We start from the raw sequence: 12,947 nt of genomic DNA, 5'->3' as shown, positions 1-12,947 counted from the left end.
GACTTCTCTGAGGACTAGACACCAACAGAGAGAGACATTAGACTTCTCTGAGGACTAGACACCAACAGAGAGATAAATTAGACTTCTCTGAGGACTAGACACCAACAGAGAGAGACATTAGACTTCTCTGAGGACTAGACACCAACAGAGAGAGAAATTAGACTTATCTGAGGACTAGACACCAACAGAGAGATAAATTAGACTTCTCTGAGGACTAGACACCAACAGAGAGAGAAATTAGACTTCTCTGAGGACTAGACACCAACAGAGAAAGACATTAGACTTCTCTGAGCACTAGACACCAACAGAGAGAGACATTAGACTTCTCTGAGCACTAGACACCAACAGAGAGAGAAATTAGACTTCTCTGAGGACTAGACACCAACAGAGAAAGACATTAGACTTCTCTGAGCACTAGACAGCAACAGAGAGAGAAATTAGACTTCTCTGAGGACTAGACACCAACAGAGAGAGACATTAGACTTCTCTGAGCACTGGACACCAACAGAGAGAGACATTAGACTTCTCTGAGCACTAGACACCAACAGGGTTAGAGACTCACTGTGTCTACAGGGTTACAGACTCACTGTGTCTACAGGGTTACAGACTCACTGTGTCTACAGGGTTAGAGACTCACTGTGTCTACAGGGCTAGAGACTCACTGTGTCTACAGGGTTAGAGCCTCACTGTGTCTACAGGGCTAGAGACTCACTGTGTCTACAGGGTTAGAGACTCACTGTGTCTACAGGGTTAGAGACTCACTGTGTCTACAGGGTTACAGACTCACTGTGTCTACAGGGTTAGAGACTCACTGTGTCTACAGGGTTAGAGACTCACTGTGTCTACAGGGTTAGAGACTCACTGTGTCTACAGGGTTAGAGACTCACTGTGTCTACAGGGTTAGAGACTCACTGTGTCTACAGGGTTAGAGACTCACTTCGTCTATAAGGTTAGAGACTCACTGTGTCTACAGGGTTAGAGACTCACTGTGTCTACAGGGTTAGAGACTGTGTCTATAAGGTTAGGGTTAGAGACTCACTGTGTCTACAGGGTTAGAGACTGTGTCTATAAGGTTAGGGTTACAGACTGTGTCTACAGGGTTACAGACTCACTGTGTCTACAGGGTTAGACACTGTGTCTATAAGGTTAGGGTTAGATACTCACTGTGTCGAGCGAGGCAGCAGCCCTGAGGTCAGGCAGGAAGCCCACCTCCAGCAGATGAAGCAGGAAGTTCTGGTCCTCTATCCCGTAGACCCGGTCTAGGAACAGCACCATGGCTGCCTTGTGGTCCGGACAGAACCCAGCTGACATATCAGGCTCCACCACTGACCCATCTGGGTAGACATAACAGACAGGCCAGAGTCAGACTCTACCACTGACCCATCTGGGTAGACATAACAGACAGGCCAGAGTCAGACTCAACCACTGACCCATCTGGATACACATAACAGACAGGCCAGAGTCAGACTCTACCACTGACCCATCTGGGTAGACATAACAGACAGGCCAGAGTCAGACTCTACCACTGACCCATCTGGGTAGACATAACAGACAGGCCAGAGTCAGACTCTACCACTGACCAATCTGGGTAGACATAACAGACAGGCCAGAGTCAGACTCTACCACTGACCAATCTGGGTAGACATAACAGACAGGCCAGAGTCAGACTCTACCACTGACCCATCTGGGTAGACATAACAGACAGGCCAGAGTCAGACTCTACCACTGACTCATCTGGGTAGACATAACAGACAGGCCAGAGTCAGACTCTACCACTGACTCATCTGGGTAGACATAACAGACAGGCCAGAGTCAGACTCTACCACTGACCCATCTGGGTAGACATAACAGACAGGCCAGAGTCAGACTCTACCACTGACTCATCTGGGTAGACATAACAGACAGGCCAGAGTCAGACTCTACCACTGACTCATCTGGGTAGACATAACAGACAGGCCAGAGTCAGACTCTACCACTGACTCATCTGGATACACATAACAGACAGGCCAGAGTCAGACTCAACCACTGACCCATCTGGGTAGACATAACAGACAGGCCAGAGTCAGACTCAACCACTGACCCATCTGGGTAGACATAACAGACAGGCCAGAGTCAGACTCAACCACTGACCCATCTGGGTAGACATAACAGACAGGCCAGAGTCAGACTCAACCACTGACCCATCTGGGTAGACATAACAGACAGGCCAGAGTCAGACTCAACCACTGACCCATCTGGGTAGACATAACAGACAGGCCAGAGTCAGACTCAACCACTGACCCATCTGGGTAGACATAACAGACAGGCCAGAGTCAGACTCTACCACTGACCCATCTGGGTAGACATAACAGACAGGCCAGAGTCAGACTCTACCACTGACCCATCTGGGTAGACATAACAGACAGGCCAGAGTCAGACTCTACCACTGACTCATCTGGGTAGACATAACAGACAGGCCAGAGTCAGACTCTACCACTGACTCATCTGGGTAGACATAACAGACAGGCCAGAGTCAGACTCTACCACTGACCCATCTGGGTAGACATAACAGACAGGCCAGAGTCAGACTCTACCACTGACCCATCTGGGTAGACATAACAGACAGGCCAGAGTCAGACTCTACCACTGACCAATCTGGGTAGACATAACAGACAGGCCAGAGTCAGACTCTACCACTGACCCATCTGGGTAGACATAACAGACAGGCCAGAGTCAGACTCAACCACTGACCCATCTGGGTAGACATAACAGACAGGCCAGAGTCAGACTCTACCACTGACTCATCTGGGTAGACATAACAGACAGGCCAGAGTCAGACTCAACCACTGACCAATCTGGATACACATAACAGACAGGCCAGAGTCAGACTCTACCACTGACCCATCTGGGTAGACATAACAGACAGGCCAGAGTCAGACTCTACCACTGACCCATCTGGGTAGACATAACAGACAGGCCAGAGTCAGACTCTACCACTGACCCATCTGGGTAGACATAACAGACAGGCCAGAGTCAGACTCTACCACTGACCCATCTGGGTAGACATAACAGACAGGCCAGAGTCAGACTCTACCACTGACCCATCTGGGTAGACATAACAGACAGGCCAGAGTCAGACTCTACCACTGACCCATCTGGGTAGACATAACAGACAGGCCAGAGTCAGACTCCACCACTTAACATAGTAGTGGGTGGTTTTAGGTCAGTTTAACAGAGTAGTGGATGGTTTTAGGTCAGTTTAACAGAGTAGTGGATGGTTTTAGGTCAGTTTAACAGAGTAGTGGATGGTTTTCAGAGCCCACTGTACAAAACTTCCTGCTGCTCCAGCTCGGATGGACCTTGGGCAGTATCTACGCCCCTGCAACACCTGAGAGGTTTAGTAGGAAGAGCTTCCACCCACCTTTGGCCAGGGTTGGCATGGGAAAGGGGATGCTGATCACGCCTTCCAGGTCCTCTATAGGGATCAGGGAACGTAGGATGGCTCTTATCCTGATGGCCTCACCCTTCCCAGCATGGATCAGCTGGAAAACACAACACCTCCTCTCAGTGAATGACTGTGTCCCAAATGTGATGTGCCCTAATGTGTCTGGACCCCAGGAAGAGCAAGGCAGCAGGGGGTCCGTCAATGACAAAATACTGTTGCCCAGAGCCCTATTCCCTATATAGAACACTACTGTTGACCAGAGCCCTATTCCCTATATAGAACACTACTGTTGCCCAGAGCCCTATTCCCTATATAGAACACTACTGTTGACCAGAGCCCTATTCCCTATATAGAACACTACTGTTGACCAGAGCCCTATTCCCTATATAGAACACTACTGTTGACCAGGGCCCTATTCCCTATATAGAACACTATTGTTGACCAGAGCCCTATTCCCTATATAGAACACTACTGTTGACCAGAGTCCTATTCCCTATATAGAACACTACTGTTGACTAGGGCCCTATTCCCTATATAGAACACTACTGTTGACCAGAGCCCTATTCCCTATATAGAACACTACTGTTGACCAGAGTCCTATTCCCTATATAGAACACTACTGTTGACCAGAGTCCTATTCCCTATATAGAACACTACTGTTGACCAGGGCCCTATTCCCTATATAGAACACTACTGTTGACCAGGGCCCTATTCCCTATATAGAACACTACTGTTGACCAGAGTCCTATTCCCTATATAGAACACTACTGTTGACCAGGGCCCTATTCCCTATATAGAACACTACTGTTGACCAGAGCCCTATTCCCTATATAGAACACTACTGTTGACCAGGGCCCTATTCCCTATATAGAACACTACTGTTGACCAGGGCCCTATTCCCTATATAGAACACTACTGTTGACCAGAGCCCTATTCCCTATATAGAACACTACTGTTGACCAGAGCCCTATTCCCTATATAGAACACTACTGTTGACCAGGGCCCTATTCCCTATATAGAACACTACTGTTGACCAGAGCCCTATTCCCTATATAGAACACTACTGTTGACCAGAGTCCTATTCCCTATATAGAACACTACTGTTGACCAGAGTCCTATTCCCTATATAGAACACTACTGTTGACCAGGGCCCTATTCCCTATATAGAACACTACTGTTGACCAGAGCCCTATTCCCTATATAGAACACTACTGTTGACCAGAGGCCTATTCCCTATATAGAACACTACTGTTGACCAGGGCCCTATTCCCTATATAGAACACTACTGTTGACCAGAGGCCTATTCCCTATATATAGGGCACTACTGTTGACCAGGGCCCTATTCCCTATATAGAACACTACTGTTGACCAGGGCCCTATTCCCTATATAGAACACTACTGTTGACCAGAGTCCTATTCCCTATATAGAACACTACTGTTGACCAGAGCCCTATTCCCTATATAGAACACTACTGTTGACCAGGGCCCTATTCCCTATATAGAACACTACTGTTGACCAGAGCCCTATTCCCTATATAGAACACTGCTGTTGACCAGAGCCCTATTCCCTATATAGAACACTACTGTTAACCAGAGCCCTATTCCCTATATAGAACACTACTGTTGACCAGAGCCCTATTCCCTATATAGTACACTACTGTTGACCAGGGCCCTATTCCCTATATAGAACACTACTGTTGACCAGAGCCCTATTCCCTATATAGAACACTACTGTTGACCAGGGCCCTATTCCCTATATAGTACACTACTGTTGACCAGAGCCCTATTCCCTATATAGAACACTACTGTTGACCAGAGCCCTATTCCCTATATAGAGCACTACTGTTGACCAGAGCCCTATTCCCTATATAGAACACTACTGTTGACCAGAGCCCTATTCCCTATATAGAACACTACTGTTGACCAGAGCCCTATTCCCTATATAGAACACTACTGTTGACCAGGGCCCTATTCCCTATATAGAACACTACTGTTGACCAGAGTCCTATTCCCTATATAGAACACTACTGTTGACCAGAGCCCTATTCCCTATATAGAACACTACTGTTGACCAGAGCCCTATTCCCTATATAGAACACTACTGTTGACCAGAGCCCTATTCCCTATATAGAACACTACTGTTGACCAGAGCCCTATTCCCTATATAGAACACTACTGTTGACCAGAGCCCTATTCCCTATATAGAACACTACTGTTGACCAGGGCCCTATTCCCTATATAGAACACTACTGTTGACCAGAGCCCTATTCCCTATATAGAACACTACTGTTGACTAGGGCCCTATTCCCTATATAGAACACTACTGTTGACCAGAGCCCTATTCCCTATATAGAACACTACTGTTGACCAGGGCCCTATTCCCTATATAGAACACTACTGTTGACCAGAGCCCTATTCCCTATATAGAACACTACTGTTGACCAGAGCCCTATTCCCTATATAGAACACTACTGTTGACCAGGGCCCTATTCCCTATATAGAACACTACTGTTGACTAGGGCCCTATTCCCTATATAGAACACTACTGTTGACCAGAGCCCTATTCCCTATATAGAACACTACTGTTGACCAGAGTCCTATTCCCTATATAGAACACTACTGTTGACCAGAGCCCTATTCCCTATATAGAACACTACTGTTGACCAGGGCCCTATTCCCTATATAGAACACTACTGTTGACCAGAGCCCTATTCCCTATATAGAACACTACTGTTGACCAGGGCCCTATTCCCTATATAGAACACTACTGTTGACCAGAGTCCTATTCCCTATATAGAACACTACTGTTGACCAGAGCCCTATTCCCTATATAGAACACTACTGTTGACCAGAGCCCTATTCCCTATATAGAACACTACTGTTGACCAGAGCCCTATTCCCTATATAGAACACTACTGTTGACCAGAGCCCTATTCCCTATATAGAACACTACTGTTGACCAGAGCCCTATTCCCTATATAGAACACTACTGTTGACCAGGGCCCTATTCCCTATATAGAACACTACTGTTGACCAGAGCCCTATTCCCTATATAGAACACTACTGTTGACTAGGGCCCTATTCCCTATATAGAACACTACTGTTGACCAGAGCCCTATTCCCTATATAGAACACTACTGTTGACCAGGGCCCTATTCCCTATATAGAACACTACTGTTGACCAGAGCCCTATTCCCTATATAGAACACTACTGTTGACCAGAGCCCTATTCCCTATATAGAACACTACTGTTGACCAGGGCCCTATTCCCTATATAGAACACTACTGTTGACTAGGGCCCTATTCCCTATATAGAACACTACTGTTGACCAGAGCCCTATTCCCTATATAGAACACTACTGTTGACCAGAGCCCTATTCCCTATATAGAACACTACTGTTGACTAGGGCCCTATTCCCTATATAGAACACTACTGTTGACCAGAGCCCTATTCCCTATATAGAACACTACTGTTGACCAGGGCCCTATTCCCTATATAGAACACTACTGTTGACCAGAGCCCTATTCCCTATATAGAACACTACTGTTGACCAGAGCCCTATTCCCTATATAGAACACTACTGTTGACCAGGGCCCTATTCCCTATATAGAACACTACTGTTGACTAGGGCCCTATTCCCTATATAGAACACTACTGTTGACCAGAGCCCTATTCCCTATATAGAACACTACTGTTGACCAGAGTCCTATTCCCTATATAGAACACTACTGTTGACCAGAGCCCTATTCCCTATATAGAACACTACTGTTGACCAGGGCCCTATTCCCTATATAGAACACTACTGTTGACCAGAGCCCTATTCCCTATATAGAACACTACTGTTGACCAGGGTCCTATTCCCTATATAGAACACTACTGTTGACCAGAGCCCCATTCCCTATATAGAACACTACTGTTGACCAGAGCCCTATTCCCTATATAGAACACTACTGTTGACCAGAACCCTATTCCCTATATAGAACACTACTGTTGACCAGAGCCCTATTCCCTATATAGAACACTACTGTTGACCAGAGCCCTATTCCCTATATAGAACACTACTGTTGACCAGAGCCCTATTCCCTATATAGAACACTACTGTTGACCAGAGCCCTATTCCCTATATAGAACACTACTGTTGACCAGGGCCCTATTCCCTATATAGTACACTACTGTTGACCAGAGCCCTATTCCCTATATAGAACACTACTGTTGACCAGAGCCCTATTCCCTATATAGAACACTACTGTTGACCAGAGCCCTATTCCCTATATAGAACACTACTGTTGACCAGGGCCCTATTCCCTATATAGAACACTACTGTTGACCAGAGCCCTATTCCCTATATAGAACACTACTGTTGACCAGAGCCCTATTCCCTATATAGAACACTACTGTTGACCAGGGCCCTATTCCCTATATAGAACACTACTGTTGACCAGAGCCCTGTTCCCTATATAGAACACTACTGTTGACCAGAGCCCTATTCCCTATATAGAACACTACTGTTGACCAGAGCCCTATTCCCTATATAGTACACTACTGTTGACCAGAGCCCTATTCCCTATATAGAACACTACTGTTGACCAGAGCCCTATTCCCTATATAGAACACTACTGTTGACCAGAGCCCTATTCCCTATATAGAACACTACTGTTGACCAGGGCCCTATTTCCTATATAGTACACTACTGTTGACCAGAGCCCTATTCCCTATATAGAGCACTACTGTTGACCAGGGCCCTATTCCCTATATAGAACACTACTGTTGACCAGAGCCCTATTCCCTATATAGAACACTACTGTTGACCAGAGCCCTATTCCCTATATAGAACACTACTGTTGACCAGGGCCCTATTCCCTATATAGAACACTACTGTTGACCAGAGCCCTATTCCCTATATAGAACACTACTGTTGACCAGAGCCCTATTCCTATTGTTTGTTTGTGTGTGTGTGTGTGTGTGTGTGTGTGTGTTTGTGTGTGTGTGTGTGTGTGTGTGTGTGTGTGTGTGTGTGTGTGTGTGTGTGACTCACGTGCATCTCAGGGGCACAGCGACCCAGCAGGTCTATGAGGGCTGCGTAGAAGGTCATTATAGCGTTTCCCATGTGAATAGTGTCATCTTCCTCGTCCTCCAATAACACCTCACTGCTGAGGAGACACACACACACACACACACACACACACACACACACACACACACACACACACACACACACACACACACACACACACACACACACACACACACACACACACACACACACACACACAGTACAAGTCAAAAGTTTGGACACAGCTACTCATTCATGGGTTTTTCTTTATTTTTACTATTTTCTAAATTGTAAAATAATAGTGAAGACATCAAAAATATGAAATAACACATATGGAATCATGTAGTAACCAAAAGAAGTGTTAAACAAGTCAAAATATATTTTATATTTGAGATTCTTCAAAGTAGACACCCTTTGCCTTGATGACAGCTTTGCACACTCTTGGCGTTCTCTCAACCAGCTTCATGAGGAATGCTTTTCCAACAGTCTGGAAGGAGTTCTCACATATGCTGAGCACTTGTTGGCTGCTTTTCCTTCACTCTGCGGTCCAACTCATCCCAAACCATCTCAATTGGGTTGAGGTCAGGTGATTGTGGAGGCCAGGTCATCTGACGCAGCACTCCATCACTCTCCTTCTTGGTCAAATAGCCCTTACACAGCCTGGAGGTGTGTTGGGTCATTGTTTCTGAGTCTGATGCCTGATAATAGTAGGGCAGACTATCTCAGGGACTTTTCTAGAACACCTGGTAGCATGGCCAGACAGAACAGGAACACTGAGAAGTAATGAGGACATACTCTGGCACAGGGGAGACAGGAGAGAGTCCAGAGGGAGGGAGAGTGGACGGCGGAGAAAGAGAGAGAGGGGGAGGGGGGAGGTAGGGATGGAGTTGGAGGGGGAGGAGAGAGTCCAGAGGGAGGGAGAGTGGACGGAGGAGAGAGAGAGAGGGGGGTAGGAGAGAGTCCAGAGGGAGGGAGAGTGGACGACAGAGATAGAGAGAGGGGGGGGAGAGGGGAGGTAGGGAGAGAGCGAGAGAAAGAGAGAGAGAGAAGGTGAGAAAGAACGGGACAGAGAGAACGGGACAGAGGAGAAAGAGAGAGGAGGGGGGGTAGGGATGGAGTTGGAGGGGGAGGAGAGAGTCCAGAGGGAGGGAGAGTGGACGGCGGAGAAAGAGAGAGAGGGGGGAGAGGGAGGGATGGAGTTGGAGGGGGAGGAGAGAGTCCAGAGGGAGAGTGGACGGAGGGAGGTAGGGATGGAGTTGGAGGGGGAGGAGAGAGTACAGAGGGAGAGTGGACAGAGGAGAGAGGGGGGGAGGGGGGGAGGGGGGGAGGTAGGGATGGAGTTGGAGGGGGAGGAGAGAGTCCAGAGGGAGAGTGGACGGAGGAGAGAGAGGGGGAGGGGGGGAGGTAGGGATGGAGTTGGAGGGGGAGGAGAGAGTCCAGAGGGAGGGAGAGGGGACCTACAGTGTCCTGCTATGTCAGGGGTATCAACAGTGTCCTGCTATGACAGGGGTACCTACAGTGTCCTGCTATGTCAGGGGTACCTACAGTGTCCTGCTGGCCTCTGAGGTAGGGGAGGGCCCGTCTCTACAGGGGTACCTACAGTGTCCTGCTGGCCTCTGATGTAGGGGAGGGCCCGTCTTTACAGGGGTACCTACAGTGTCCTGCTGGCCTCTGAGGTATGGGAGGGCCCGTCTCTACAGGGGTACCTACAGTGTCCTGCTGGCCTCTGAGGTAGGGGAGGGCCCGTCTCTACAGGGGTCCTCTGATATCTTGATGGCTTCCATCATGGCTGCCAGGAGTCCATTCCCCCCCTCTCCGCGCAGGGCGGGGCCAAAGCACTCGGGCCGACGAATCAGCAGCCTCACCACCACGTTAGCGTTCTCCTCCACACTCTCACCTGATAGGACGACAGGTAAATGATGACATCATTCATAACTACAATACCTCTCACCTGAGACCACAGGTAAAGATGGACTACAATACCTCTCACCTGAGACCACAGGTAAAGATGGACTACAATACCTCTCACCTGAGACCACAGGTAAAGATGGACTACAATACCTCTCACCTGAGACCACAGGTAAAGATGGACTTCAATACCTCTCACCTGAGACCACAGGTAAAGATGGACTACAATACCTCTCACCTGAGACCACAGGTAAAGATGGACTACAATACCTCTCACCTGAGACCACAGGTAAAGATGGACTACAATACCTCTCACCTGAGACCACAGGTAAAGATGGACTACAATACCTCTCACCTGAGACCACAGGTAAAGATGGACTACAATACCTCTCACCTGAGACCACAGGTAAAGATGGACTACAATACCTCTCACCTGAGACCACAGGTAAAGATGGACTACAATACCTCTCACCTGAGACCACAGGTAAAGATGGACTACAATACCTCTCACCTGAGACCACAGGTAAAGATGGACTACAATACCTCTCACCTGAGACCACAGGTAAAGATGGACTTCAATACCTCTCACCTGAGACCACAGGTAAAGATGGACTACAATACCTCTCACCTGAGACCACAGGTAAAGATGGACTACAATACCTCTCACCTGAGACCACAGGTAAAGATTTCAATAGAGACTTTCAATACCTCTCACCTGAGACCACAGGTAAAGATGGACTACAATACCTCTCACCTGAGACCACAGGTAAAGATGGACTACAATACCTCTCACCTGAGACCACAGGTAAAGATGGACTACAATACCTCTCACCTGAGACCACAGGTAAAGATGGACTACAATACCTCTCACCTGAGACCACAGGTAAAGATGGACTACAATACCTCTCACCTGAGACCACAGGTAAAGATGGACTACAATACCTCTCACCTGAGACCACAGGTAAAGATGGACTACAATACCTCTCATCTGAGACCACAGGTAAAGATGGACTACAATACCTCTCATCTGAGACCACAGGTAAAGATGGACTACAATACCTCTCACCTGAGACCACAGGTAAAGATGGACTACAATACCTCTCACCTGAGACCACAGGTAAAGATGGACTACAATACCTCTCACCTGAGACCACAGGTAAAGATGGACTACAATACCTCTCACCTGAGACCACAGGTAAAGATGGACTACAATACCTCTCACCTGAGACCACAGGTAAAGATGGACTACAATACCTCTCACCTGAGACCACAGGTAAAGATGGACTACAATACCTCTCACCTGAGACCACAGGTAAAGATGGACTACAATACCTCTCACCTGAGACCACAGGTAAAGATGGACTACAATACCTCTCACCTGAGACCACAGGTAAAGATGGACTACAATACCTCTCACCTGAGACCACAGGTAAAGATGGACTACAATACTTCTCACCTGAGACCACAGGTAAAGATGGACTACAATACCTCTCACCTGAGACCACAGGTAAAGATGGACTACAATACCTCTCACCTGAGACCACAGGTAAAGATGGACTACAATACCTCTCACCTGAGACCACAGGTAAAGATGGACTACAATACCTCTCACCTGAGACCACAGGTAAAGATGGACTACAATACCTCTCACCTGAGACCACAGGTAAAGATGGACTACAATACCTCTCACCTGAGACCACAGGTAAAGATGGACTACAATACCTCTCACCTGAGACCACAGGTAAAGATGGACTACAATACCTCTCACCTGAGACCACAGGTAAAGATGGACTACAATACCTCTCATCTGAGACCACAGGTAAAGATGGACTACAATACCTCTCATCTGAGACCACAGGTAAAGATGGACTACAATACCTCTCACCTGAGACCACAGGTAAAGATGGACTTCAATACCTCTCACCTGAGACCACAGGTAAAGATGGACTACAATACCTCTCATCTGAGACCACAGGTAAAGATGGACTACAATACCTCTCACCTGAGACCACAGGTAAAGATGGACTACAATACCTCTCACCTGAGACCACAGGTAAAGATTTCAATAGAGACTTTCAATACCTCAACCGTGGATGTATTTAACAGATTGATAGTACATTTCCTTAAACCAACCAATAACCAAGATCATCTACCGACCACAGTCAAATGTTACAATGAAATGAAGGATTATATAAAAATAACCAAGACCATCTACCGACCACAGTCAAATGTTATAATGAAATTAAAGATTATATGAAAATAATCAAGATTATCTTCCAACCACAGTCAAATGTTACAATGAAATGAAGGATTATATGAAAATAACCAAGACCATCTACCAACCACAGTCAAATGTTATAATGAAATGAAAGATTATATGAAAATAACCAAGATCATCTACCGACCACAGTCAAATGTTATAATGAAATGAAGGATTATATGAAAATAACCAAGATCATCTACCAACCACAGTCAAATGTTATAAGGAATGAAGGATTATATGAAAATAACCAAGATCATCTACCAACCACAGTCAAATGTCCATAGGTATGAAATGCACA

At 46.8% G+C, this 12,947-nt stretch overlaps 1 protein-coding gene across 1 annotated transcript in view; it reads right to left on the bottom strand.

Moving 5' to 3' along the window:
* Nucleotides 1-12,947, bottom strand: part of LOC139569896 (ryanodine receptor 2-like) — a gene marked incomplete at its 5' end in the record, with an annotated part of 288,568 nt that overhangs the window by 63,173 nt on the left and 212,448 nt on the right. Inside the window, 4 exons of the mRNA XM_071391220.1 lie at nucleotides 1,165-1,334; nucleotides 3,401-3,521; nucleotides 8,461-8,572; nucleotides 10,189-10,375. Coding sequence (XP_071247321.1) covers nucleotides 1,165-1,334; nucleotides 3,401-3,521; nucleotides 8,461-8,572; nucleotides 10,189-10,375 — 590 coding nt within the window. The remainder of the gene's footprint in view (nucleotides 1-1,164; nucleotides 1,335-3,400; nucleotides 3,522-8,460; nucleotides 8,573-10,188; nucleotides 10,376-12,947) is intronic.

Source organism: Salvelinus alpinus, chromosome 3, assembly GCF_045679555.1.
Source record: "Salvelinus alpinus chromosome 3, SLU_Salpinus.1, whole genome shotgun sequence".
NCBI lineage: Eukaryota > Metazoa > Chordata > Actinopteri > Salmoniformes > Salmonidae > Salvelinus > Salvelinus alpinus.
Note: the sequence above shows the minus strand (reverse complement) of the source record. Positions and strands in the feature narration are given on the sequence as shown.